Source organism: Acanthochromis polyacanthus, chromosome 1 (assembly GCF_021347895.1).
Source record: "Acanthochromis polyacanthus isolate Apoly-LR-REF ecotype Palm Island chromosome 1, KAUST_Apoly_ChrSc, whole genome shotgun sequence".
Classification (NCBI taxonomy): domain Eukaryota; kingdom Metazoa; phylum Chordata; class Actinopteri; family Pomacentridae; genus Acanthochromis; species Acanthochromis polyacanthus.
In genome coordinates, this window is record NC_067113.1 from 68,791,893 (window position 1) to 68,819,354 (window position 27,462).

The 27,462-nt window shown below is 40.6% G+C and overlaps 3 protein-coding genes across 4 annotated transcripts in view; 2 read left to right on the top strand and 1 right to left on the bottom strand.

Moving 5' to 3' along the window:
- The first annotated feature begins 4,326 nt into the window (after positions 1-4,326).
- Positions 4,327-20,529, top strand: ldhba (lactate dehydrogenase Ba). Its single transcript, XM_022217454.2, has 8 exons — positions 4,327-4,481; positions 12,752-12,888; positions 13,632-13,749; positions 13,840-14,013; positions 14,139-14,312; positions 14,481-14,598; positions 18,476-18,599; positions 19,635-20,529. The coding sequence occupies exons 2-8, from the start codon at positions 12,760-12,762 to the stop codon at positions 19,800-19,802; spliced, it is 1,005 nt and encodes a 334-aa protein (XP_022073146.1). The 5' UTR covers positions 4,327-4,481; positions 12,752-12,759; the 3' UTR covers positions 19,803-20,529.
- Positions 20,530-21,527: 998 nt separating this feature from the next.
- Positions 21,528-23,115, bottom strand: kiss2 (kisspeptin 2). The gene is made up of 2 exons (XM_051954713.1): positions 22,870-23,115; positions 21,528-21,914 (listed from the first exon to the last, which is right to left on the bottom strand). Exons 1-2 carry the CDS (start codon positions 22,991-22,993, stop codon positions 21,658-21,660), a joined length of 381 nt encoding a protein of 126 aa, XP_051810673.1. The 5' UTR covers positions 22,994-23,115; the 3' UTR covers positions 21,528-21,657.
- A 2,544-nt stretch (positions 23,116-25,659) lies between these two features.
- gys2 (glycogen synthase 2) overlaps positions 25,660-27,462 on the top strand; it is a 33,810-nt gene continuing 32,007 nt past the window's right edge. The window contains exon 1 of one of the 2 annotated variants that reach the window (XM_051954035.1): positions 25,660-25,928. In XM_051954035.1, the coding sequence (XP_051809995.1) occupies positions 25,805-25,928 (124 nt within the window). In that variant the 5' untranslated portion in view covers positions 25,660-25,804. The remainder of the gene's footprint in view (positions 25,929-27,462) is intronic. The other variant, XM_022217459.2, reaches the window with a different exon arrangement.

Consider the following 27,462-nt stretch of genomic DNA (forward strand, 5'->3'; position numbering starts at 1 on the left):
TACGTCGCCGCATCGCCACCGCTCTCCGATTCCGCGAGCGGGGGAGCGATACCAGCTGATCGCTGCTGCTTGGGACACACGTCTCAATTCTGATCACAGATGTATTAAAAATGACTCCCGAGTCACACACACGTTTTGCACACACTGTTGCTCAGTGAAATCTGGCTGGTACAACCGTGTCCGACCAGTAGCGCAAACGCGGAAATGCCTGGCAGCAGCCGACCACGTGAGTTTCGTGTTGTGGTGACGGACTGGCTTGGCTCCGTGCCAAATCAAATTTTCTAAATCATCTGGCGGGCCAGATATTATTCCTGACGGGTCAGTTTTGGCCCACGGGCCGCCAGTTGCCGACCACGGTACTATGGTTTGTTCTGTGTTTAACTGTATCTAAGAGCCTTTTTGACTAATTCCCATTGTCTGTTACACCTTACAGAGCATGAGGGCCACCCTACCTCAGCTGATGATGAGAATTACACTTATCAATAGTAATAAATCTTAATGCTGAGTGTTGAACAGTGTCCAAGGGGCTTAGGAGATAGAACCGAGGTATGTGTGTACAAAATGTCACCATAATCTAACACTGATAGGAAAGTTGCCTTAAGTTTTTTTCTTCTTCTTCAGTGCTGTGGGAAAATGTTTAATGTTTGTTGATGACTGGACTTTACATCCAGATAAAGAAGAGACAATATCTTTGATGCAAAGTGTGACAGCACAGGCTCCAGGACTGAGCCTTGAGGAACACCCATTGCAAATAACACAACATTTCCAATAGCCACACATCGCTGTCTGTCAATGTGTGGCTGTGCTGTGAAATCATTTAAAAGCAATTTCTTCTATACTAATATTACAATTTTAAAATCAAGATGTTCAGTTGTATCAAATGCTTTTGAAAGATCAATAAAAAATACAGTATGCAGTATTTTTAAAATGTGTCTCCTGGCTAGTTTGACAGTGATTTTGATAATCCCTCTGTTTAGCCTGAACTCTCTTCTTTGTATATTGTATGTATGCACAGTATATCAACATGATCTCAGAAAACAGAAAAGATCCTGAGTGGTGCCTGCAGCAGCAGACATAGCCACACTCCTTCCATTCTAAGTGATAGACAAATGATAACAGTATTACAACCTACCTGCCTTGAAAAACATGCTTTAAATATATCATTTGAGTTCACCTGCAGCACCAAACATCTATTACTGCAACATGTGGCACTACAGAGCAGGAAACTTTCAGCTGGACCAAGGTCCATGTAAACTTAATTGTGTAAAAGGTATCTGTGTGAAATTTCCTGTTATCTATTTACCTATTTATGGAACGGTGACCCAGATGGAAGGACAGAAATAGAAAGAGAGAGAGCAAGCATGAGGAACACACGTGCTCCCTAGCAGGGATTGACAGCAGGGATCTGCTGCTCAGGGAATATGTACCCATGTGGTATACTGAGCCCTCACCACTCTTTTAGGTCACCGCTGCTGTTTCTCCATTCAAATGGTAAATAAAATCACCTGATAGTAACTTGGGGCTGAATAGAGAGAACTAGAACTGTCAAATGTCAACATCCCTATCACATCCTCAACCTACTATCATTGTTCCCAAGGAAGCTTTGTTTCTTTACATGTTTACTTTGTTTCAGCCAGAAACCACAAAGACAGAGCTCCACACTGACACACACATGTTGCTGCTTCTAAAGAAGACTGAGAAATATGTCAAACTGTTGAGGATGTCAGAGATAAAGAGACAAAGTGAGGCAGGCTGATAAAGAAAGGGAGAGTAGCTGCTTTGGGGGGTTGGGGTGATGTGCTGTGTAACAGCCTGTTAACCCCGCCTTCTTTCTCTGGCCAATCTAATCCCTCCATCATTCCCCCATTGTTCACACACAGTTCTCCTCAATGCAGCAGAGTGGGATCAGCATCCTCTCATCCCACTGGAGGAAAAGAGAGGCAGGATTGCAAAATCCTATTGGCTACCAGTCTGCATCACCACCAGCATCATCATCATCTTGTGTGATGTGTGTGTAGCATCAGCGGGGTGAACAAGTTCACATGGATGCATAAGCCACCATTGGCTATCCTTTCTATGGCTGGACTACAGTGAAAAAATAGAATAAATGTTCAATAGTTTACTTCTAATGTGTGCATTTAGCATTTGGTGCCAGGAGATATAAAATCACAGTATGTCTTCTGCCAGGGGTCATTTGTAAATTGATCAAAGTTAGTACAGCAAATTAATTAAAGACTTCATCAAGCAGAGTTGCTCTGAGGGAGGAAGGAATGGGAGGAATGGTTCAGCAGAGACAAGTGTTCTGTCTCTACTGTTTCTCTGTGACCCAGTGACTGTTGAGCCTATGACCTCCAAACCTTTGATATGCACAAAGCACAGAGGCAACTGATAGATGTTCTGTTATGCAATAGCTCAGTAAAGGAAACCCCTTTCAAATTTTGCAACCTTGCAAAGTTTTGAAAAATGCAAAACTGAAAATGTATGCAGTAGCATTCAGTGTTATATTTAATGTAGGTCACTGTTTATAAGCACACAAAACCACATGTTTCTGCAGACTAGGACACCTCAGTTAAGATCAGTATCTTAGCCACTGTCATGACATTCTTCCTGAAGCATAACGTTTCATTTGCAGGTGAAAGTCCATGTATGTCCTGGTCCGCCCAGATAAGGTGTGAACAGACCTGTGGAGCACTTGTGAAGGAGACTGCTATTGTAGGTCACATTCACATAGATGAATTCAAACATACCAGAAGAAGACAAAATACAAGAAAATGGTCTGCATTCAAATGGGTAATTAAGTAAAACTACAGAGATAACATTAATAAAATGTACATTAAAAGTAAAAGTACTCACAATGAAGGTAAAATATGTCTCATACATGTAAGATTACATATTAACATTCTGGATTAATGAAATCCATTTGGAATAACTATTTTTATATAACTGAACTTAATGACATTAAAACTAATGTAGAAACTAATTTTTATATATTTGGAAATTCTGTTTTAAAACTTCACTGCTGGGAAAGAAGGAACAGAAGCTGTGTGGGTCAAAATAGAAACTCCTAGGAGAGCTCAATACTGGATTAACTTACTGTGGAACACATTTAATTACTTTAGCATCACCTTCTACCTGATTTACGGAGAGATGATGGTAGTGCTTTTTTCTGTTTTGTGTATAAAGATGTAGGACATTCCTTCAGAAATTCCTTCAGGAAATTTGCCACCAACTTCAGAAAGAGAAAATAAGTAAAAGAAAAAAGAAAATAGTAAGAGAAAATAAGTAGAAACCCCTTGACTTCCATCACAATAGGAAACCTTATCTGAAGAAACAGTCCATCTAGAACAGTCTATGCTTCACTGGCTGCTCATGCTTGAGAAGTGTAACTGGTTTTTCATGTGATCTCCAGCAAACAGTCATGCTTCCTCATTTTCCATGACACGCAGACGATGGATGCAGGGTAGGAAGAAGGTCACACATGAGAGTAGCAATACCACAGATGTGTAAAAGTAAAACACTTGTGCAGTGTACCTCAAATTATGCTTGAAGTACCAACAGCTACCCTAAGGATTAATAAAGTATCTATCTATCTATCTATCTATCTATCTATCTATCTATCTATCTATCTATCTATCTATCTATCTATCTATCTATCTGTGAAGAATGGCCCATTTTAGAATCACATATAGGCATATTATTATTGATTCATCAAAGTGTACATCTGTGAATCTGTCAGAGGTGGAGCTAGGTTGGAGTCTCCTACAACATGCTGCTGGGTAACTTCTCAACCCTGCTGTTCATGCAAAATAAACACTCATTTGAACTCACAGAGGCTCATGTTATGCAATATTCTCACTGTCCGAGCTTTTGTTTAAAGGATCACAGTTTTTCTAAATTGTGTGTCACTGATATCAGCTGTATTCATTGACGTTCTGCTTTGGCTCCTGTATTTTAATAATATTTTTTCTCAAGTATTAAGATCTGACTGTTCATAAGGACATGTGACTGTTGCACTTAGAAACAATGTCATTATTAAGAGGTGCTGCAATCTTGAATCAGATAATGTTTGAAGTGTACACTGTACAATAAGATCCTACATTAATTGACTACATTTTGTGTCAATAATTAGAATCAGTGAATGAAGCAGGAAATAAAGCTGCAACATAAACGAATGTTTTGGAGTGAGAGGTGCAACATTTTCAGGTTTCTAACTCAATGTAAATACCTCAGTAGGTGCCTCCAAACTGTACTGTGTAAATGTGTGGTGACTGTGTGGGTGCAGGTGTAAAGCCCCCCAGCCCCCCCTCCCCTTCCTCCTCCCCCTCCTCTTCCTCACCCCTCCCCCTTCCTCCTCCTCTTCCTCCGTTCCGCTTAACAGCAGCTTTCTCTCTTCTCTTCATCTCCATCTCGCAGCCAGCCGTACGCAGCACCGTGTTTCACCGGGACCGGATAACGGACAGCCCTCTTCTCGCTAACCACCGGTGAGTGCTCGTTGTGTGTGTGTGTGGGAGCGGTGCGTGCTGAGCGCCTCGGTAGCAATGGATGCTCCGAGCCCGAGTGGAAACCATTTTAATGTGGACTGTGCCAAGTTAATGTTAGAAAACCACAGTAGGGTAAATAATGAGAGATTTTACGAGTGTTTTCTATCAGTCGAGGCACTTCCAATGCTCGCGGGTATCATTAATAATTAAGTTTAAATCACTTGTAAAGCTCGTTTTAAGCTCGTCCGGTAATAGCAGTCAGAGTGCGTGTGGCTCGTAAAGCATGCATTCAACACAACCGCCTTTTACAATCCTGCACCTCATTAACGTCACTGGTTCTTTATTGACGAGTCTTTTTACTGGGTTACGCTTCGCTTTTTTTGGAAGGTCTGTACTATTCGTAGCCAAATTGTGTAGCGTACTGTCGGATAATAATGAACTTACTGTGAACTCTTCTGGAGTTCATACAGTGGTTAGCAGCTCTGTGTTGGTATTTTTTTGTTTTTTCTGTTTGTTTTATTGCTATTATGCGAGAACAGAGTCTCCTCTGTGACTCTGAGCATCACCAAAATGAAGGACGACGGCAGGGCTGAGGCCTGTTACATAACAATGAGCACATGATTGGAACAACTCCACAAGCTGTGTCCATACAGACACGAAGCTATAGGACACCGCTGCTGGCTGTACTGTTTAGTATGAGGGGGTGAAACTGGGTATTGTGTTGTTGAGCAGCCTGTTGTCTCCTGGTTGTGTAGCAGTTTGGAGCAGGTGTCCCTACATGGACACGTTTGTGTCCATGTAGGGACACTGCCTGCTGCCACTGTCCGTCTGACCTTGGTGTGACTGCTGTGTTGACTTGCTGTCAGCACACGAAATATTCTAGAGCTTTGTTGTTCATGCATGCTGACACATTAGGTCAGTACTTCCAAACGGAGGCTCTGGGACCTGCAGGGAACTGTTAGTTTGGGAATCTCTCGTCTACTGATTTCTTTCACATATATTTGGCATCCAGTCAGTGGTATAGTTACGTATTAAAGGGGAACTTCGGTTTTTTTTCCAACCTGGGGTCTGTTTTTATATGTCTTTTCATACATGTGAGTGATGGAGAAATGAGCTTTCGACATAGCTCCAGTATTTAGCCAGGCAGGCAGCTTCGCAGCTCAGCTAGCAGCTCAACTAGCGAAAAGTATGGGGCAACTCCCCCCGCGTGCGCGCATCAAAGTCCGCCCGTTTTGGCGCGAGCTATCGCGCGATTTCGGAATAAGATGAGATTTGGATACAGACCACAACAAATAGCGATCGCCAAGTAATGTGGAGGTTTTCGTTCACTTCTCATTTCTAGTATGTTGTGGGACACTGGTTGAGACTATCCGAGCCGGTCAGTGTGGGGGAAAAAAAGCACGTTAGGGCGGACTTTGACGGGGGGGGGGGCAAGTTGCCCCATACTATTCGCTAGTTGAGCTGCTAGCTGAGCTGCTAAGCTGCCTGCCTGGCTAAAAACTGGAGCTATGTCGAAAGCTCATTTCTCCATCACTCACATGTATGAAAAGACATTTGAAAACAGACCCCAGGTTGAAAAAAAACCGAAGTTCCCCTTTAAGTGCAGGGATTGACAAACTATCATTTTGACTGATAATCACATCAGACTGTTCGCATTCTTTCAGTTATCAGTGTGGATTTTTGCTGGTAGTGTCTGTGTCTATCCCTGTCCTCATCAATAGAGATTCCCAATAAAATCTATTCATTTAAAATGCATTCCTTTGTTCTGATGCAGCCCCTCTTACCTTTAGTCACCCTGTGATGTCCAACAATGTCTTCCCCATAGTGCTGTCTGAATTCATTGAAGTTCTCTTTTAATTTAACATGAAAACTATACATGAACTAAATTGTTTTTATGGAGTGTGCGTTATTCTAAATTTTGTCACCAAAATTTTGTTTTTGCAGCACATATACGCTATTGTTTAAAAGTTTAGAGTTACTTAGAAATGTCTGTATTTTGGAAAGAAACACAGTGCTATTCAATGAAGATAACATTAAGTGATTCATTTAATGTTATCTTCATTGACAAACACCCCTGTCTAGACACTATTAATATGCTAAATGAATATTCTAACTGGAAACGGCTGATGTTTAATGGAATATCTCCATAGGGGTACAGAGGAACATTTCCAGCAACTGTCACTCCTGTGTTCTAATGCTACATTGTGTTAGCTAATGGTGTTGAAAGACTCATTGATATATATGTCAGGATAGAGACTGCGATTTGGTAGAATTGGAGTTTCTACCAGTAGAGATTGCAATTGGAGTCTCTACCAGTAGAATTGCCAATTCTTCTGAATTGGTTAAGGTTAGGGTTAGCAATCGCAATGTGTATGAGGAGAATTGCCAATTGTCCTAGTAGAGATTGCGATTGGCATCTCTCCTAGGGGAGACTGCGATTGGCATCTCTACTAGGAGAATTGCCAATTCTACTGAATTGCCATCTCTACTGTGACATATCTATATCATGGTAGAGACTGCGATTTGGTAGAATTGGAGTTTCTACTGGTAGAGATTTTGATCGCAGTCTCTACCGGTAGAGACTCCAATTCTACCAAATCGCAGTCTCTCCCCTGACGTGTGTGCGTGCGTGTGTGTGTTCCAAATATCGGTAATGAAATGATATCCTTGTTTACTAATGATCCCTATCAGTGTCACCATAAAGACAGATAGCAGTCAACCGCTAATCATGTCTATCAAACTGTATGATGTTTCTTTCAGAACATTTTTAATAAATAGGACTTCACTGTCTCTGAGGACTAGTTACATATAAGAGTTTGGAACGCACTTCTTTTGCTTCTGTCTTCTGCTTTTTTCAGTGTTCATTTGACCTTGTCAGTCTGCACGGTGTTGTCTGAGAAAAGTGTTCTGTGTTTCTAATTCACTTTGCTTCAGTCATTTAAATCTCTGGACCTGGTCTGCAGTTGAAGGTCCATTTGACCTTACTTATGAAAGCCTGTTCTGTTGATATTGAAACTTGACAAAAGCACAGGAGCAGTGGTCTCTACAACAAACAAATCAACTTTTTACACTCATTGAAATTAGTTTGTCTGAAAAATGTAGCGGTGCATTTACTGATCGACTGATGTAACAATATCTTTTATATGCTGCCACCCAGATATCACTTAATGTCTTCATTGTCTAGCATAGTTGCATGGGCTGTTGCAGAACATGAACTCTGCCCTCTCAGCAGGAAAGCATTAAAGAAGGATGAATAAGGAGAAAATGCAGGAATGACAGAATGATCATTGAGTGATAGGACGTAGAAGTGTGGAATTCAGACCTCTGTGACTGTTGAACGTGTTTTATTGGCCCGTTACAGATAAGCTGTCGGCCTCCTCAAACAGCTCCACAGTGAATGTGGTTTCAGCTTTGTCTTCTTGTAGTTTTTGAGAATGGTCATGTTTGAAGTGTTTGTGCAGGAACATAAAGCTCACAAGGAACTGCACCAAACACTTAACTGTTAATTCTAATCTACAAAGTTAACGCAAATAATGATGAAATATTACTTTGGCATGCAACTGGTAGTATTAACTAGCTGTCTCAGAGAGAATCATGCAGAATCCAGAAAATTGTTCACATGACCATCATCGATTTTGTTCTAAACTTCCCCAAATGTTCAGTTGACCAAAAAAATAGATTCTATGCAAAAAAAGAGTGTTGTGTTTTAGTTATTCTTTGACTTTTGTCACTTTGAAAATTGAGCTTTCTGAAGTCAGTTCAGGCTGTTCAACATTGAAATAATAGGGAAAATCCTTTCACTTTGACAATCAAAATCTCTCATGGGGACGCTTCCTATTTCGTAAAACTAAGCTGAACTTACCGCTAAGATGGTTTGAAGTTGCCTTCTGCTAATTTTACCCAAGGATATGGCGTAAAATATACCAAAAATTGATATTTTTTTCATACAGATTTGGATGCGCGTAGCGTCGCCATTTCTCACCAGAGGGTGACAGCTGCAAGGAGAGAACAAGCACAAGACAGAAAACTGAATGCTATATAAATACATTTATTTATTTCTAAAATTGCACGTTTTTAGAACCAAACATAAAATACGAACAACTTCCTGTCTCCCATGGAGGTCACGTGTTTCCTGTCACCCGTGGAGGTTGGAGGTCTGCAGCCAGGTACTCTTGGCTGCAAGTCATAATTCATAACATATGGTGCGAAATATCTGCTATGCTTGGGCAGAAAATTGTGATAAACTCTTTAATCATAAAAATATATACTACCTTGATAGCAGTAAATAAGCATGGGGGAAAAAAATTCTTGTTTGCTATTTTGGTGCAGCCCTGTTCCTTCAGCTGCAGACAGACCTCAAGATAAGCTGTCAACTGTCAACGAATTTGCAGACAACTCCTAATCGTTTTTTTTTTTTTTTGGTGAAGATCAGAAGATGGCCTGTATTTTTGAAGGGGTTTATGGGAAAGACTGTGGTGGGCATACAGTTTCACTTTCTTCATGTGATGCTGACACCTCCGGACACCTGTTCACTTTGAAGATCTGTTTGTTAGTGGATGTCTAACTCTCACTACTTGATATATACATATATATGTTTTGCACTGAATTCATCTTCCTTGGATATGGGAAACATAACCATGTTGTCATGTACACTGAGTGATTACAGAACACGCAGTATCTTTCTTCTCAATTTCTTTGTTCATGCTGCTATAGTACAGGATGTATACATGTGGATATATAATGATATATAATATATATAATAACTTCTACATAAATATATAGATATTGACAAAATTTGATAAATATAAGATTTTCATTGGAATTTATTCAAACTAGGCTGTTTCATTGGAATATCATTGACTTCAAAGCTCAAGTTTTCAAATGTATGTGCCATGAAAATATTAAATTTAGAAAATCAAAAAAATACCTGTAAATACCCTTTTTCTGTGAACAATATCAGTACTGTTAGTGGTTTGAACTGAGATATTTGAAATAAAGGTGACCGCATCGGAAATATATTGTCTCATATTTGTTGCTATTTTCCATGATTTGCAATATTGGGAGATATCATATTTTTGGCATGGTGCCAAATATTCCATGAAGTAGTATATCCAAGCAAACTTTACCTTTGTTCAGTCGGGAAGGGACTAAATTTCCACAATATTGCCAGATATCATGCTTGCAAATACAACATACAGCTTTTCTAGGAGTTGGAAAAAGTACAATTTTTGCCCCAGAAAGCATGTTTTTTTTTTTTTTTTTTGCTGATCTCAGCTCAAAATCACCCTATCTTCTAAAGTCTGTAAAAGAAAATATGAAAGAGATATGACATTTCTGATTGCAGCTATGATGGTTTAGGGGTTGGACCTCTGCATGTGCCAAATTATAAAAAAATCTGAGTTGGTCATGTGTACAGCCCTGCATGATTCTCTCTGAGACAGCTAGTTAAATAAAGAACACACAATTACAATTGCTTTTGCAATAATTACACAAGTCACATTCTTGACAACTGATTTTAGTTTAGATTTTAATAGAACCCCTTAAAATGCTTAGGTGCAGGGAACAAATGTTCTTTCAGAGCCTCTTAAGCCAAATGAACATAAGAGGGCATTTATGCAAAAACACATATATTTCTATGTACTGACAAACAGAAAAGCAGACAACAGGAATGACAGGTCAATCAATTATCAGTATTTGGACAAACCTTTGACCTTTGTGTAAACAGTGTGTGACAGATTTTCAGTGAGCCCTCGGTGTTAACGTCCTAAACCTGCAGCACCTAACCATGACACTGTGACTCTGTCCACATCTGCAGACACTCCTGGCTTCAGTGAGCGTACTGTCACACACAAAATGACACCTTTCACATTGCTGGTCTTTTTGAGGAGTTGGCTTTAGAATGTTCCTCTTGGTTCCATGTCCATTTCTTTTAGATCACAGGGTGTCACACATCCACAGTTTGACTGTTACCATAACACCATAGTTGCTGTTCATCTCGGTGTAACTCCTGGTGCTCTTATTCCAGTCCCATGCTACCAATCCTCACACAACAATAGCAGGACTTCACTTTTCTTGCTGGCATTGTGTGTTTGGCCCAACTTTGAAAAGCCAGGTGTCTTCATGTGAAGTGTACAGTACAGAAAGATGCATATGACAACATTATTTTATCTTTCACCCCCACTGCATTTCAGGATGCTCGTATTGACACACAGAACTGAGACATGTCTGTGCAGTTTTTCAGTCATCCAGGTTGTAGTAATCCTAAGTGCTGCAGCAGAAGGCAGGCAGACTTCTCCTTTTGGTCTTTCAAGATCTTTCCCGTCATCCAAGAATGCTCCTCGTTTCTAAGAGACGAGCTGGTAAGAAAATCCTAGGTATTTATTGTCACCCCCAAGTCGTACGGCTCATTTCTGGTTTACAGGAACAAGACTCAGCAGCCCATCTGTATCTAAGGAATAAGGAACATTCCTTTGAGAACAACAGTTTACTCTGGTATCTGGACAGATAACGTAGGTGATGTGGGAGAGCAGTGAGGGAAGATATCCATGAGCTGGAACAGCCACCTCTTAATGAGGAGGGATCTGTGACAACACTTATACCACAGCCCTGAAATGTAGCAATGTCTTACTACTATAAACACACTTAGACAACTCTCATCAGGCAGTATCACCACCATCACACCTCGAGGCATGAGAGGCTTGGACTGTTAACGACCCACAGGCCATGTGATTTGGGGGTGAGAATAAATACCTATGACTCTCCACCAGTTAGAACTGAGAAAGCCTTTTGAAAAAAGATGGTGCCTGACAGACCAGAGAGATGTGGAAGTCTGACCAGACACAGACTGTTATTTAGACCTGGTCTGAGTCAGGACAGGTCACTGAATTTAAAAGAGATCCATGAAATTAACTTTGGGCATGAAAGTTTGATTTGTTTGAGTACTCCATGTTGTACCTTTATCTCATAAATAGGTTGTTGGTGTCTGTGTACAAGACGACTACTTTAGTTTTGTGGTATCATTATCTTTTTCAGTTCCTACAGGTCCTAATTGGAGTTTAAGACTGAACTATATCTGGTGTCTGTCAGCCACTCCATACTCCTGTGCTAAAAGTCCGAATCAGTGAAGTTGTGTCAGAGAATGGCAGCATGAAATATTATGTAAATTGATGTCAGTGTCATACATTTAATACAAATACTGCTGCAGGGTTTGACATGGCAGCAACCACAGCAGTCGACACAAACACACTGTATGTGTACACATTAGCATTATGTTTCATTCACATTGTGTGTGCTGTACATTGGCTTCAGTTGTGATTTTCTGGATTTGATTCCTGCACTGACGGCGTCATGATGTCTGTTGTTGACACCCATTCCCTCCCTGTAAGTGTCTGCAGACGTGGCATCCAACGTCAGCTAGGTTTAGCCGGGATGTTGAAGCTGGGAGTGGAGCTCACATCTAAATCTGAGGACACACACATTGCTGCCATTCCACTGCTTTGTCATGTTGTCACTTTTTACAGCACTTGAGTCCAACTTGGTGGCCCATTCCAAGTTGGACTCATTTTCAGTATGTCTAAACTATCTTTCTTCAGTCTTATTTTACTGTGATTGTGTTTCTCCATGCTAAAGCATCTATTGTTTAAGAAAGAACAGGGAACTGTCAGGATTTAGTTTTGTTTTTTTTTTAACACCATGTGGAAACAATATTTCTGATCAAATACAGTCATTTGATTTGTGGCTCAGTCCTAAAGCAAAGCAAATGTTATCTGGTTCCAATATATTATATTCAGAATTTGAATCACTGAAAGGTCTGGTGCATAAAATCACACATAAAAACAATGGTGATACCTGCAGACCATTATTCTAGCCAACTATAAAATGAACAAGACGTTTGCCTTGATCAGGACAGTGGTTTGAGCAACTTATTTCTTCCTTATTAAAGCCAGGTCCCCTTGAGGAGCAGTCGTGTGTCTGACCTCTAAGCTATCACTTAGATCCACTGTTGCTGTACAGGGAGCTATTGTAACTTGAGTATTACAGAATGCCCTTCAACCTGTTTCACATAATTATTCAATCATATGTTTCTGAGATGTGATTTCAACTGTTCAGACCTTCAGTAAACCCAGCTGTGGAGGATCCCAGGCAACTTCAACTGCACATAATAAATATTTTTACATGAAGTTATCATGCACTTTTGTTGATTTGAGAAAGATAATCTTCCTTCTACAAGCTGACTTATCTTGTGTCCATCCCTCTCTGTGCCGCTGCAGCTGTGATCATGTCTTCAGTGCTACAGAAGTTGATCAGCCCTCTGGCAGGCGGTGCCGCAGAGCCTCCCAGGAACAAGGTGACTGTGGTTGGGGTGGGCCAGGTGGGCATGGCCTGTGCCGTCAGCATTCTGCTGCGGGTAAGACATACTCCTCCTTCAGCATGTGCAGGATTTATTCAGTGTGAAAGAAAATTCTCACTTGTCATGTACAACAACTTTACATCCACTTGTAAAGACAATCTGTATTAATTGTTCATATTGGGGGGTTTTGGACAAAGGTGCATGGGCTTTAAAGACTCCAACATAGAAAATTGTCATATAGGAGTCGCTGGAAACACAAGACTGCCATGATGTGCATGGTCTTTAAGTGTATGTAAACTTTTATTTAAGTCCATAGCATACTGCTTTCCACCTTTTCCCATTGAGTAGAGTTTGGTTCAAAAATAACATCTACACATCAGTGTGACCATAACATGACCTCTGATGTTTGAGAATTCCAAATACTATCACTCTGATTGTAAACCTGTTGTCCCAATCATCAAAGTCATCTTAGCTCTAAATGTTTTGACCCCACTGATGGTATGATACTCTGAAGCATTTTAGCATCTTATATACATTATATGTTGTCAGCACTATATTCTACTGTATTCTTATCTCAGCATATTCCATTTTTAATTTGCATGTGTCATTTTATGTCTGTTTTAACTGCCACATGGCTACTACAGTCTTGAACAGTTGTTGCTATCGTTCTGTCTCCAACACGCCTTAAAATGCTCCCAAGGGACAAATACAGGTTTTTTCAAACTGAATTCAAGTGAATATTAGTGGACATCCTCTTGCCACTTCTTTTGCACTCACTCTCTTCCTCCTCTGCTGGTCAGGACCTGTGTGATGAGCTGGCTTTGGTGGATGTGATGGAGGATCGTCTCAAAGGAGAGATGATGGATCTGCAGCACGGCAGCCTCTTTCTCAAGACCTCCAAGATAGTTGCTGATAAAGGTCCTCACCTATAACTGTGCAGTACCTCTACCCCTCCAGACATCTCCAGATTTTGCTAATCAGCTCCTGCTCCTTTCTCTTTTTCTTCAGACTACGCAGTAACAGCCAACTCTCGCCTGGTTGTGGTGACAGCTGGTGTTCGCCAGCAGGAAGGAGAGAGCCGTCTCAACCTGGTGCAGAGGAACGTTAATGTCTTCAAGTCCATCATCCCTCAGATCATCAAGTACAGTCCCAACTGCACGCTCATCGTGGTCTCCAACCCTGGTGAATACATGCATTTACATCAAGAGCATGACACAGAAATGATCCTTTGTTTGAGGAACACTGTGAAGAGAAGTAGTTTTAACAATAACTGCATGAGTGTTTTGTGAATGAATATTTTTACACAGTTGATGTGCTGACCTACGTCACGTGGAAACTGAGTGGTCTGCCAAAGCACCGTGTCATTGGCAGTGGCACCAACCTGGATTCAGCCCGCTTCCGTTACCTGATGGCCGAACGCCTCGGTATTCACGCCAGCTCCTTCAGTGGCTGGGTGCTGGGCGAGCATGGAGACACCAGCGGTGGGTACACACAGCGAACAGGCTCTTCACAAACACAGCAGTCTTTCTCAGATAGGTAGTCTGCAGGGAATCGGCTTTGCATTTTTCTGTTGTAACAGTACACAAAGACCGATCTAATTTTCCATGAAAATAAGAGTGCAGAACTTCCTGTGTGTGTTCTTATCATAGTGCCTGTGTGGAGTGGAGCAAATGTTGCAGGAGTCAACCTGCAGAAGCTTAATCCTGAGATTGGCACTGATGCTGATAAGGAGCAGTGGAAGGCCACACACAAGGCTGTGGTGGACAGGTACGCTGTGTGGGAGAGAATGTTCACAAGCAGCTGTCTACCTTTGGTACTAATGTTATTAAGGGTCTTTAGTGGGATGTTGGTGGTCTTCCAGATCAGTTTTGGGCTCAGGCAGAAATGAATGTATTTGAGAAGATGACCCTTTGAGTAAAGAACAGAAAAGGAAGAGAATTCTGACGATTGCTGTGTTTTCTAACCAAAGCTTCTGTAAACTGTCTGGTCAGAACAGAGTGGGCTCATCGAAGGAGAACAGGCCCGTGGTGCAGCAACTGAATTCCTCTCTTTTGCAGCTCAACTCTGCTGCCAAGTAGCATTAGCCAACACTCTATTTACATGAAAAACTGTCCTTCATTTGACCTTGTCCACTCACACCAATAAGAGGAAAGAAGAGACGTAAAGGAAGAGACGCAGCATTTCATTTGCTGCACATGCAGTCAGTCATTTGGGGCTAAGACTGGAACAGGAAATCCATTTTCAGAAAAAGGACAGTGTAATGTTACCTCCTGTTTGGCAACTAAACGTGAGAAAGTAGAAAGTACTCTGATTTTGCTATTACAAATGTGTGCCACATCTGAGAGTCTACTGGCACACATTTGTAATAGCAGAACCAGATTTGAGCATGAGGGAGGGCACAATCTTCCGTCTTTGTTTTTCCCAAGTAAAGATTTGGCATTCTTTAACCTCAAGATGGAGACAGAGATCAGACATAAAGACAGTCAGTTTCTATGTTAGAAGCTTTTTTTTAATATGGTTTTGACATTTCTGTCCTGTAAGCAAATGTAGTTATAAATCGTGTCTCAACGGCTTCTTCACTGTGTAAAATAAAGGAACAGATCCCATTCAGCATTCAGGCTATGTGCATTTGACAACTTTATTAGGAACTGGACTATATTTAAATATGCTATTCAAGGCTCCAGACTGTGTTTTTCTTTCTAGGAGCACAGTGGCCTCTAACTTCAAATTTTAGGAGCGCAAGCAGAAATTTTAGGGGCACACACCAAAATCGACTTGCAAAGTAAATATTCACATTCCCTCTCATTTTCACTGTATTACTGATAAATACTTGATTAAATGCAGAAACTATGTTTTAAATTCACATTTCACTGTGCAGCAGTTGACACAACATAAGAAAAGCACTCAGAGCGCAGTACTCCTCCAAGGCTGCTCAGTTGATGTATAATTTCCGACAGATGAAAACTTTAATAAAAAAGACCTTGTGCTGAGCACAGGCATGTGTTATGCATGGGTACGTTATGTATTTATACCAAATCACGTGTAAATTACTCTTATAAAGGTCTGTTGATCAGTTCATCAATTCTGGCAAACCTTTGTTTTGCTAGTGTTAAAATAACCGTTCCCTCCAGGCTTTTATTTTTAATGCTATGGGCTTTTATTTTGTAGCCATTCCAGCAGCACAGGAAGTGTTTCTCTAAGAAGCGATTTCTTGACATGACAAGTCCGAAAATTCACGTAAAGATGAAAGGAAACGGTTCCAGGCTGCTGTTGTCTAGCAAAGGATGTGTCTAAACCTAGAAGCAGCTAGCTGCACTGAGGACAAACTCTTATGGAGTGAACAGAAAGGTGAATTTGTGTTCAAAATAAGGCTGAACATAAATAAAGGCTTTGTGAAACATCAGGAGCTTCACCATCATTCGCCCCCCGCTCTCACACATATTGGCCCACCTTCTTCTTCTTTGGTGTTCATTCTCTGTCTTCTTCTTTTGGAGTTAATGTCGGTTAAACCAGCTCATTTGTACATGACTGTCTACTGGGCTGAAGTGTGGAGCAGAAGTTTGTCAGTAACAAAAAATATTCAACAGTAATTAAACAAAATCAGCAAATTTACTGGTCATACATGCGCGAGTAGATGAAAAATTTACTCACGCTCGCTCAAATTTGGTTGCAAAGTGGGACCATTTAGTCGCAGTCTGGAGCCCTGCTATATGTGAACACAGAGTGGAGGGGAGAAGTAATCAGATAGGTTGTTGCTAGAGGTACAGACCCGTAGCCTGTGGCCTACGGATACGGCACTTGCCATTTGCCAATCAGATACGCGAGATCTGGTCACGTGACTCCCGGTAGACGCTAGCGGTACGGATCCGTAGCATCGGTACTACAGGTACGGACCCTAAACCTGACCCTAACACTAACCCTAACCTTAACCTTTGCTTACCTTTCAACAGTTTGCAGTGGTTAGCAGCTTCTTGGCTCGTGAGACTCGCGTACGGGTCCGTATCTGTCTGGCAAATGGAAAGTGCCGTATCCGTAGCCCACAGGCTACGGGTACGGGTCCGTATCTGTAGACACTACCAATCAGATAATGTGGCACTAGTTTTAAGCAGAGCTCCAGTGTCAGGGTTGCTGTAGCCAGTGCCTCCAATTATTATGGCTTGGGTCATAATCTTATCAAAATAATGTCTCTTTGGTCTATGGATGTCACTGAGCAACCTGCCTTACCATGTCTTCTTCCACCTCCTCCTCAGCACACAGAACTATCTGTTAAAAATGATTGCCACGTGACCTTGTGACAACTACAAGTGGTCAGAAAATATAAACTAACTGGAGAGAACTGAAAACTAGATTGATAGTTGGGATTTCTGCTCGCTCAGATCCTTGCCATTAATGGGCCTAAAATAATGAAGTACATGAGCACTGATTGTCAGTCTCAGTATGCAGCTGTCTGTCAGTGATGCAGTTATCTGAGGTCATGAGTGAATACAGTGATCAACAGTGCTAGTGGCCCTAGTGGGAATTTAACACGTGCAAGGTTTCCAGCTAGCTCCCTCTCAGAGCTCAGGCTAATGCTCTGTAAGGCCTGTGCAGTATTATGTCATCCATTGTAAAATAAGGACCAGTCAGCATCATGTGTACACTTAAATGGCTTTGTCATCATTCTGTAGTGTCTATTATACATGTAATTTTGTATCAATTTCAACTTTTGTGCTTCCAGTTTGGCTCTACATATTTATTGATATCATGATATAATTACTTGAAAGTACATGTGAAGTAGTTACTGCAAGTAATTTATTGCAATATAGAAAGGACGTACTGCGTTACACATAACAATATAACTCTATATGCAGCATCATAACTACTGTATGTATGTGCTGAGACTGCCTTTCCATCTATGTGAGTCAGCTCTATCACACAGAGCACTGTGCTGGATTCTCCTGACCAGGAGGGAGGTGGTGTTTGACCGGCATGCTCGCCTCACACCAATCCAGTCGAGCATGTTCAGGATACTCTTAGGTGTGCAGTTCCGACCAGAAACTCGCAGCTAGCTCATCTTCATGAACTTGGGCAGTTTTTAGAGGATGAATGGGCCAGTCTCCCCAGTGCAGCCATCTTGCCAGCAAGATGTCGTCCGTACATGTTCTTAATGTTTTAATTGTACATTTATTCTGAAATTATTGTAATTTAGTATCACTTAGAAAGTCTTATTAGCACTTCTGATCCAGTCATAAAAGTGTTACTTATTTGTTTGATAGGCATAATTTAGAATTGTTGTTCCATGTTTGTAATGAACACATTTTAATTGTATTGAAACACAATTGGTACTGTATTATGCAAAAAATGGTTCTCTTTTATGCAACCAGAACTAAAGCTTTCCATCAAACCTTTTGTATAAGACATTTTGACTGACACTGTAGACTTCTATTACAGCTACATGATGGTTGCAAAATTAGGACATTTTGATATTTAGTTTTTTTTTTTTGTGTAGCAGCTTTTTGCTTTGGATAGCATTCAGTTGTGGCTTTGTACTGATGAAGCTGAAATGATATATCGTGCAAAATGTGCATTTATACATGTAATGTTCCTAAAAGAACATTTTGCACACACTGCACAGGTGTTAACAGAACACCACTTTCTGTCTCAGTGCCTACGAGGTGATCAAGCTGAAGGGTTACACCAACTGGGCCATTGGTCTGAGCGTGGCCGATCTGACTGAGAGCATCATCAAGAATTTGAGCCGTGTCCACCCCGTCTCCACCATGGTCAAGGTCAGACACACACAGCAAACACACGCACTGAAAGACTGTTTTCATTTCTTCAAACCACTCGCCGTCATCCTGACCCCATCCACTTCATTTTTGTTCCATTTTGTCTCTTCTGCTCTGTTCATATAGCAGGCCCGCTATACATGTGAGCTGAAAGCACCACAGATGTTTGATCTACAGCTATGTTCAGTATAAATGAGCAACCTCAAGTACTTTTCTAAGTGTTGTAGTGACAGCAATTTAATAAATGATTAACATATTATTACCGGTCATTAATTAGATGAGTGGTAAATTCATTGTTCTGGTTTCTGATTTCTCAGCCTGGATTAATCCACATCTCCCCAGCCAACTGTAATGCAATATATGTTTAATTGATGATCTAATTCATCATATGATGCTGCTCATGCCTTTGGTACACCAAAGCATTTGAACAGTGTTAGATGCTGTGGTGGATATGATGTGAATAGACAAAAGTCATGAGTGAGGAGTGGTGAAGAACAAGAGCTTTTTTTTTAAGTGGGAATTTGATTTTGAAATTCACCAAAACTTTGCTCTGACTTGGTGGTAAAGCAGATTGTTGTATAGAGTATGCCACACACATCTGTCTCCCACTTACTAGCTTGTGATGTAAATACACATATCTGCAACACCGTCACCTAGTCCGAACGCTTCATTCAAGAGCGAGTTTAAAGTCAGTGTGCACTATCTGTAAGAGACCATGTAGATGTGTTGAATAAAGATATCTCAAAGTTGAATTAGTTGGAATGAAACTTTAGCTTTTGAAACTGGAATTACAACTACTTCTACTACTAACTTCAAGTATAATTACTAGATATTACTTGTCCTGGAAAAACGATAATATGGAAATCTATGTTGTTGGAAGAAATGATTTAGTGTAATATTTATTCAGCATTCATCTGAGATGTGACAGCAGCCTGCCCTAGACTCCGGCTCTCCACTTCACTCCCTGGTATGAGATTGTGTTATCTCACCATGTGTGTCTGAGCCTGAGTGTGTGTGTGTGTGTGTATTTTCCAGGACATGTACGGCATTGGCGAGGAGGTCTTCCTGTCTCTGCCATGCATTCTGAACAACAGCGGTGTAAGCAGCGTGGTCAACATGACCCTGACTGATGCTGAAGTGGCCCAGCTGAAGAAGAGTGCCGACACTCTGTGGGGCATCCAGAAGGACCTGAAGGACATCTGAACACACACACAAACTAAACACACCCACCATGCAAACAGGCCTGTCCAAACAAACACTCCTTTCATAACGTCCTTCCCTCTTTGACCTTATTGCTCCTATTTTAAAGGACAATACCAGTGTTTTTATAAATGGTACCAGTGAGGATTTCAGTTACATACGTGTCATCAGGCCTGATTTCACTTTGATTTTCTATCAGTGCACATTATGTGACTGGGTACTTCCTTTCTATCTCCTGATACCTCCGCATCTAAGAACACTGCTATACTCTTTTAAAAGGCATATCTGTTACCCAGCAGTTTCTGTATCACTGTGTTTGTGTTGGAAGATATAAGCTGACCTGTGTTTCTGTACTCTGTATGGATTATTATGTTGTAGCTGTTTGGCCCAGGATCAAACACAACCCCTCAAACAAGTGTCACTGTCCTCCTTCACTGCCTTCTGTAGTGTGACAGTCATTGAGTTCCCTGCAGGGAATCCCAGAAAGACCCTAAAAGTCTAAACAGACGTGTTTTCCTCCAGCCTTTGTCCTTAGCAGACACATGACTGCACATGTAGGCTGACAGAGAGAATTGTGACCTGTGAGGAATGAGAGGTGGAGTGGAGCTCAGTGGGAACGTCCAGCTGGGGTTGATTTTCAAACATCACAACAGATTGTCTGAGCTTGTGTTGTAAATTATGTTGGACACAGCAATGTGCAACTTAATAAAATGTAACCCCATGAAGGTCACTGTTTGTGAGTGTTTAATTTTTGTATAAATGGCGAATGACATCCCTTTTTGTTCAGGTTACAACCTGTCACAAGTTGTACGGTTTGTTCGTGAGTTTTTGGTGATGAAATAGAAAGCACCATCTAAGAAACTGAAGTTTGGAGTTACTTATCTGATGCAAATACTGTGTTTTTAAAATGTAAACCGCTCCAAATGTTTTGTTAGGAGACTTTACTGGCTTAAAAAGTAGTTCCTAATAGATGATCTTGAAAGGACACAATTCTTTAAACTGGGGACCAACATTTAGTGAAAAGAAATAGTCTGTCAGAAAACAAACTAACAGAGAAGAACAAAGGTTAGAAAAGTCCTGAACCTCATCTACTTGTGTAAACGTGCTGAATCAGAGCAATTTGAAAAATAGACTATAAAACTGATCCAAATGAAGTCAGTATAAACTAATATGAAAACTTTTTTTTTTTTAATTGTGATTAATCAGTGACTGTAGAGCCTAAATTCTAAATAATAAACAGGCTGTTTGGTACCTGCTTTGTGAAGTTCAGGAGTTTTTTTTTTTTTTTTTTTTTGGTTAGCCCCACACATCACATTTTAATAATATTTGTGAATAATGTTATTTGATGAATGTATTTTATGTATCTGTTGCATTATGTAATCAGGAGTAATGGTCAGATAACCGTTACTGAGCACAGCAATGCACCTGTATCAGCTGCTGTTCCTAGCGTCATTTAAAAGGCACTGCAGCGGCATCTTGTGGCTGCATTCAGTCACTGCTGAATATTACAGTTTGGCTTTTATTGGATTTCACTAAACCTTCATAGGAATGTCTTTCCAAAAGCCTAGAAACCAGTTCAATTAGCATTTTCGGTGTAATTACTGTGATGATTTGGAGTAAACACTACAGAAACTGATGTCTCAGGCTTCATGTCTCCTAGCTGTATTCATTTTATAGTTTAGCTACTCATAACTCCGCTGTAGACCTGAAAATAACTTCACAATAAAGATAGGTACAAAAGTTTTATTCAGGGAAACACTTTTATCGGAAGTTGAGGCAGGTTTGAACACATGAAAAGGTTTTTGTCAAAGGTTCACTTTTCACCACAAATCACACAGTTCCTTAAAAGAAAAATCTTTCAGGTGGGCACCTCCAATTCTCGCGAGAACAGAAAAAATGGGGAAAACTTTTTGGTCCTAGCTCTTTTAACGGCTCTTCTGTAAATGTAGCGTTTGCCGAAGCGGAGGCCAAATGGGTTAAAGTTGAATTTGCTCCTGCGGTCGTTGCACAGAAGCTGCCGCTGCTCCTCGTTCTCCCTCAGAGAGAAGCACAGGTTGGGATCGTCTTCCAGCAGGTCTCCTGTGGTTCTCCTCCTGAGCGCAGGGAGAACTGCTCCTGAGCAGAACAACATCAGAACATGAACAGCTGAACCTGCAGCCTCCTGCTGCTGTCAGGAGAAATGATTCATCACCACCCAGGAATTGAATGGGTTTGAACAATTCACTTAAGTGTTTATTAGTAGTACAACTAGTTAGTATTTATTATGTATTTATTGTCTATTGTGTTTCTCCAGGGATAACAACTTGGGTAAGTAAGTAAAATTTATTTATATTTATATAGCACCTTTCACAGATATAAAATCACACAGATATAAAATCACAAGGGGCTTTACAAGAATAATAATTTATTGGTTCTTTAAATTTTCCTCAGGGTTAGTTAAAAACCTGTACCATACCAATTACAGAGTTCTGTATTCACTAAATGAAAAGTCTGTGAAAATGATCAAATGTTAGTAACTGTCCTATTATCATTACTGTATCATTTTATGGCAATATTACTGAGTGGTTAGTGATACAGCTGGAGCTGATTCTACAGACCTGTCCTCTATCATCTTTTAGGGACCTAAAAATACCATGAAACAATGAAACACAGTCATTTTGACAAATGGTAGAATACACTTTATTTAACCTTTGATTTTGCATGAACTTTTAAATAAAGAATTTGTTTTTCCTAATTTAGAGCTGAATTTAATTCCAGAAATGTCTGTCCCCTGCTGTCCTGTCAGTGTCTACACTTCACGATCAAAAAAGGAACAAATACCAAAATGAACAAGCGATAATAATAAATTAAGCAACGGATATCCTCATATTTATTTGAAATTGTACTCAGCAAAGTTATTAGTCATGAAATAAGTGTGGTGAGAGGTAAAAAAGTAGAGTATTTGCATCTAAGCCTGTAGTACAAATATTCCAACAGTGGAAAGTACCACAGAAATGCTAAGTAAATGTAGTCAGTGAGTCTTTCTCTCAGATGGTACTTTACATTAAGTTGATCTCTTCAGGTAGCTTACCTGTTGGATGTCCTCTCTGTGCAGAATCGAACCTGGGTAGATCTGCTGCCACACTCCCTCCATCCTGCCCAACCATCAGCATACACACAACCAGAGCCACCAGCCTCATCTTCCAGCACCACATCCAACCTCTCTGTATGGCTCTAACCAGTGCAGACTAAACTGTTAATGTTCACCTGCTCACTGGTACTAACTCCCTTCCTCCATTCAAACCTGTTTTATGTCTCCACCAGGTGACCTTGTGCTCCTGTGGCTCTCAGCCAATCACAGCTGCCTGCCTCTGTGCAGGAAATTGTAGCAGTCTGCTACTGCTGGTGCTGAAATACATTATTCATCAGATTTTCTGGGAAATGTTGCCTGCATCATCCATCAGTACATAATAATATGGCACAGCCTGCAAAGATGGTGAAATCCTGAATATTTTTAAAATGAAATAAGTAATGGAACCAGGCACTAGTAATTGTGCAGTCCAGTTGACTACAGTAACAGAGAGCAGCAAAGGGCCAGGTGGCTCTACGAACATGTTCTGTTTTTCTGTTTTGTGCAGCTCAGATCTGCATGTGTCACGAGGAAGTATAAAGCTTTAAGGGTATTCACTTTGTTTAGAGAAGGGCTCATCAGACTGACCTGGCCCTGTGATGAATATGAAGGGTTTACATAAGGGCTGTCAAACTCCTTCTAGTTCAGAGCAGTTCAGCCCAGATTGATCTTTAGTGGGCCGCACCAGTAAAAGCTTAACATAACAACTTATAAAGAACCACAACTCCTTTTTTCCTTGTTTTAGTGCAAAAAAGTACATTATGGAAATGTTCACAGTTAATGAACTAGAAAAGCACTCAGAGAGCGCAGACCCCCACCAGGCCATCTGTCTGTCTGTCTGTCTGTCTGTCTGTCTGTCTGTTTGTCTGTTAACAGCATAACTCAAAAAGTCATGGACGGATTTTCACCAAATTTCTACAGAATGTCAGGAAGAGCAAAAGTAACTGGCGGCCATCTCTCAATTGTACAGAGTCCTTCAAAAAAAATCCTGGATCCAGACGATGATCCGGATCACCTCCAAAAATCTAATCGATTGTTACTTTTGCTCTTCCAGATATTCTGTAAAAATTTGGTGAAAATCCGTCCATGACTTTTTGAGTTATGCTGTTAACAGACAAACAGACAAACAAACTCCGATGATTACATAACCTCCTGGCGGAGGTAACAGTCTTTTTATAAACATTAAGAACAACCTGAACATTCTGAAGAAAAATAAATGCAATTTCAACAATATTATGCCTCAGTTTATCATTTATACATTACAACTTACGGATCACAGAGTGTCTACAAAGGCACTAAACCTTTAGTTGCAGATATCTGGAACAGAACAGGATAACATTTTACAATTTCTCAACCAGATTTTAAGATTACATTCATTTCCACATCTGTGCAGTAATCCTGACCACCTGAACTGACACACCACACAAATGGAACTATTCAGGAAAAGTTTAGTTTGTTTGCCTGCATTGTAAATGGATAGAATTTATATATATAAAAAAAACATAAAAGTTGTGTCAGTGCATCAACAATCAGGCTCCACCAAACCAAACTCTGTCGTACTGAAACTGCCTATGTTGCACAATGTTCAATGTTTTTACATATTTTCACACTAAGGATTCATTTTCACCTCTGTAATTTTTCTGACTGCTGTCATTAACTGGAATGTGGTCAGTTGTTTCCTTTTTCATGCAACTTTTCATGACTAAGAGGACATAACCTGTGACCACCATGACACAGCAAGCCTGATTATCAAACATAAAGAAACTATTAACTTCATGTCAAGTCACTCTTATTGTTAGAACTGATGAAAAACAACAGCTGTCAAAGTGCTTTCCAACAAATAAGAAAAATCTGAACGAATGAACCACCAAGTGTAAGTGTTGGGATTAGGACCCCAAAGAGTTTTTATGATGCGAATTTACACAGGAATTATTGAAGCCCTGCAAAAAATATAGAACACATTACTTTACCTGAGTATAATACATAGCAAAGTATTATCAGGTATAGAGATTACCTCAACAAGTTTTAAAATTTTAACCCTACGGTATTTTTCATTACACATTAACCTAATTAATTTATTGTTCTGGACAAGAGTTTAATGCATGTTAATTGTACATTAGACTGTCAGAGTGGATGGTTTTGACATCCCCCGCAGGATTTAGAACACAAGGCACAGAGGCACAAAAATAAATCATCCTCAACATCCCTTCTTGCTCTCTCCCCATGTGTTGATCTCTGCTTGGTATTGATTGCTATGCATTAGGTTGCATAAAGGAAATAAATGTAATTTTATTTTGTTTCTGTGTACTTTGTAAATATCTGAAATCAAGTCTTTCAGGCAAGCTTGCAGTTAGCGACAACTGTTGCTCAGTAAGTGGTGTACTGGTCAAACAAACTGAGCAGACTTTGTGACTATGTGATATGTGATAGTCTTCAAAAAGATGTGTTTCGAAGGAAAGCAGCAGACACTACAGAGTGGACACGGCTCCGTGATCACATCCTGACAGCCCTGTGTGACAGCAGGGAGGCTCTGTAGGAAGAGCTGCTCATTCATTTCACAACCATTCAGATGATTACACACAACGCTAAACCTTTCACCCTCACATCTGTGTGTGTGTGTGTGTGTGTGTGTGTGTGTGTGTGTGTGTGTGTGTGTGTGTGTGTGTGTGTGTGTGTGTGTGTGTGCAGAAGGTAAACGGCCCCTCCTGCTGGCTGGAGGTCAGTCTCAGTAGGCGGGGTGGAAGCTCTTTGGCCTCATGAGGCCTTTTTATCTTGTCCTGTCCCCTCTGAGCTCAGGACCTCCACCTCCAGCCCTGTCTGTCTGACAGACTTCTCTTCAGACGCAACAGATCTGCTTCTTCATTGTGGTCAGTGTTGGATCTCTAGAATCTGTAAGATGCCGCTTTCACGTTCACTGTCCCTGACATCACTGAGCGGAGTGCTGCCGGTCTGGGACGAGGATGAGCTCCCAGTGGAAGACCTGCTGCTCTTTGAGGTGGCCTGGGAGGTCACCAACAAAGGTCAGTCCAACCACAAATCTGTGGCTTCAAATTTATCACTAGTGTGCTAATTGTTTTATTCCCAAAATCTGTTCTTTTCAATTGATGGCTCCATCCAGTCAGAACTTTTCAAGTGAAGAAAGCCCAACATTTCATTGTGATGGTTAAATATCGCTCCATCTGTATCCATATGAAACAAAAAGTTTACCCAGTTTGGCCAAAAAACCTCCTTTGAAAACATTTAAAGAAAAAACAACCTGAAAAAGTATTAGTAACATTTTTGAGAACCTGATTGCCCCTTACAGAGTAAATACTGAAATCCAGTGAGTGTGGCGGTAGTCTGCTCCCTCTGAAGAGTTAAATATTAAACTGCAGATAAGTGGAAGGTTGAGCAGTCATTGCTACAATGTCCTGATGTTCATATGCTCCAATAGTGGGAGAAACCTGAAAACAATATGAACAGCCTGGATGAATGAATTCCTCATTGTCCATCAGACACACTAAAGGTGTGAGGATAATCTGTAAATGACAGTGTGTCTGCCTGCGTCATCCTTTCTGGTGATGGTATACAGATAGAATTATATAAACATGGGTTCTGGCTGCAGCCTTGACTCCTGAGGACACTGACATCATGAGCTGTGCATATTGGGGATGAGGTGATTTTTGCAACCTGCTACCACGAGTAACAACCATTTGGTGGTGTGGAAATTTCCAGCTATTACGGCAGATGTTATTTTGTTTTTATATTTTGCTTTAGCACTTGTATGTCATATCCTGTGATGGGACCTGACTGAAAGACAAAGGTCACAGATACCAGAGGTAACTAGTGAAATGAAAGGGGACAGATTTACTGATGTTTTGCTGGTTACATTTACAAGCACAAGGTTGAAGAATATCAGACACATGTTTCAATATGAGGTGCTACAGAACAAAAGCACCACTGTAAAGCACCACACAGGGGTTTTAGTGGACTTAGCTTCATGATTTCAAGTTAAATGAAGTTCAGATTTTCAGACTTTATTTTCGGGCCACTTTCGGACTACTGAACATGAAACGGACCAGTTTACTAACAGAGTTACATGCATGTCTTGTTATTTGATTCTTCTTTTTATGGTTTATAGAAATACATATGAAGTAAACTTGCTGCTGGTTCTGATACATGTTTGATGAAGTGCTGATTGTTTCCTTAAAACACAAAGGACCATGATGAGAGTTGGTGCAGAGTTCAGGCTGTATGTCTGCAGCTTTATTGAACACATCTTGTGTTTGTACAGAGTCTGGCACAAAGTAGTAGCCTAGCCGCACTAGACAACCCACGGCAACGAACAACAGTCGTTGAGCTCCATTAGCACCGACTCTGAATAATCTTTCTGTTAACATGTCTGTAATATACTTGAGCTTCACCCATTGACTGTATAAATAAGGCTTCACCGAACTCCCGCATCCTCTGATTTCCGGCGCTCTCGGAACTACATCAGCCTATTCGTTGCGCTGATTGGTTGTATACCTACCCAATTGCGACAAAGTGATTTGAAAGACAACCTTTTAGCCCGCC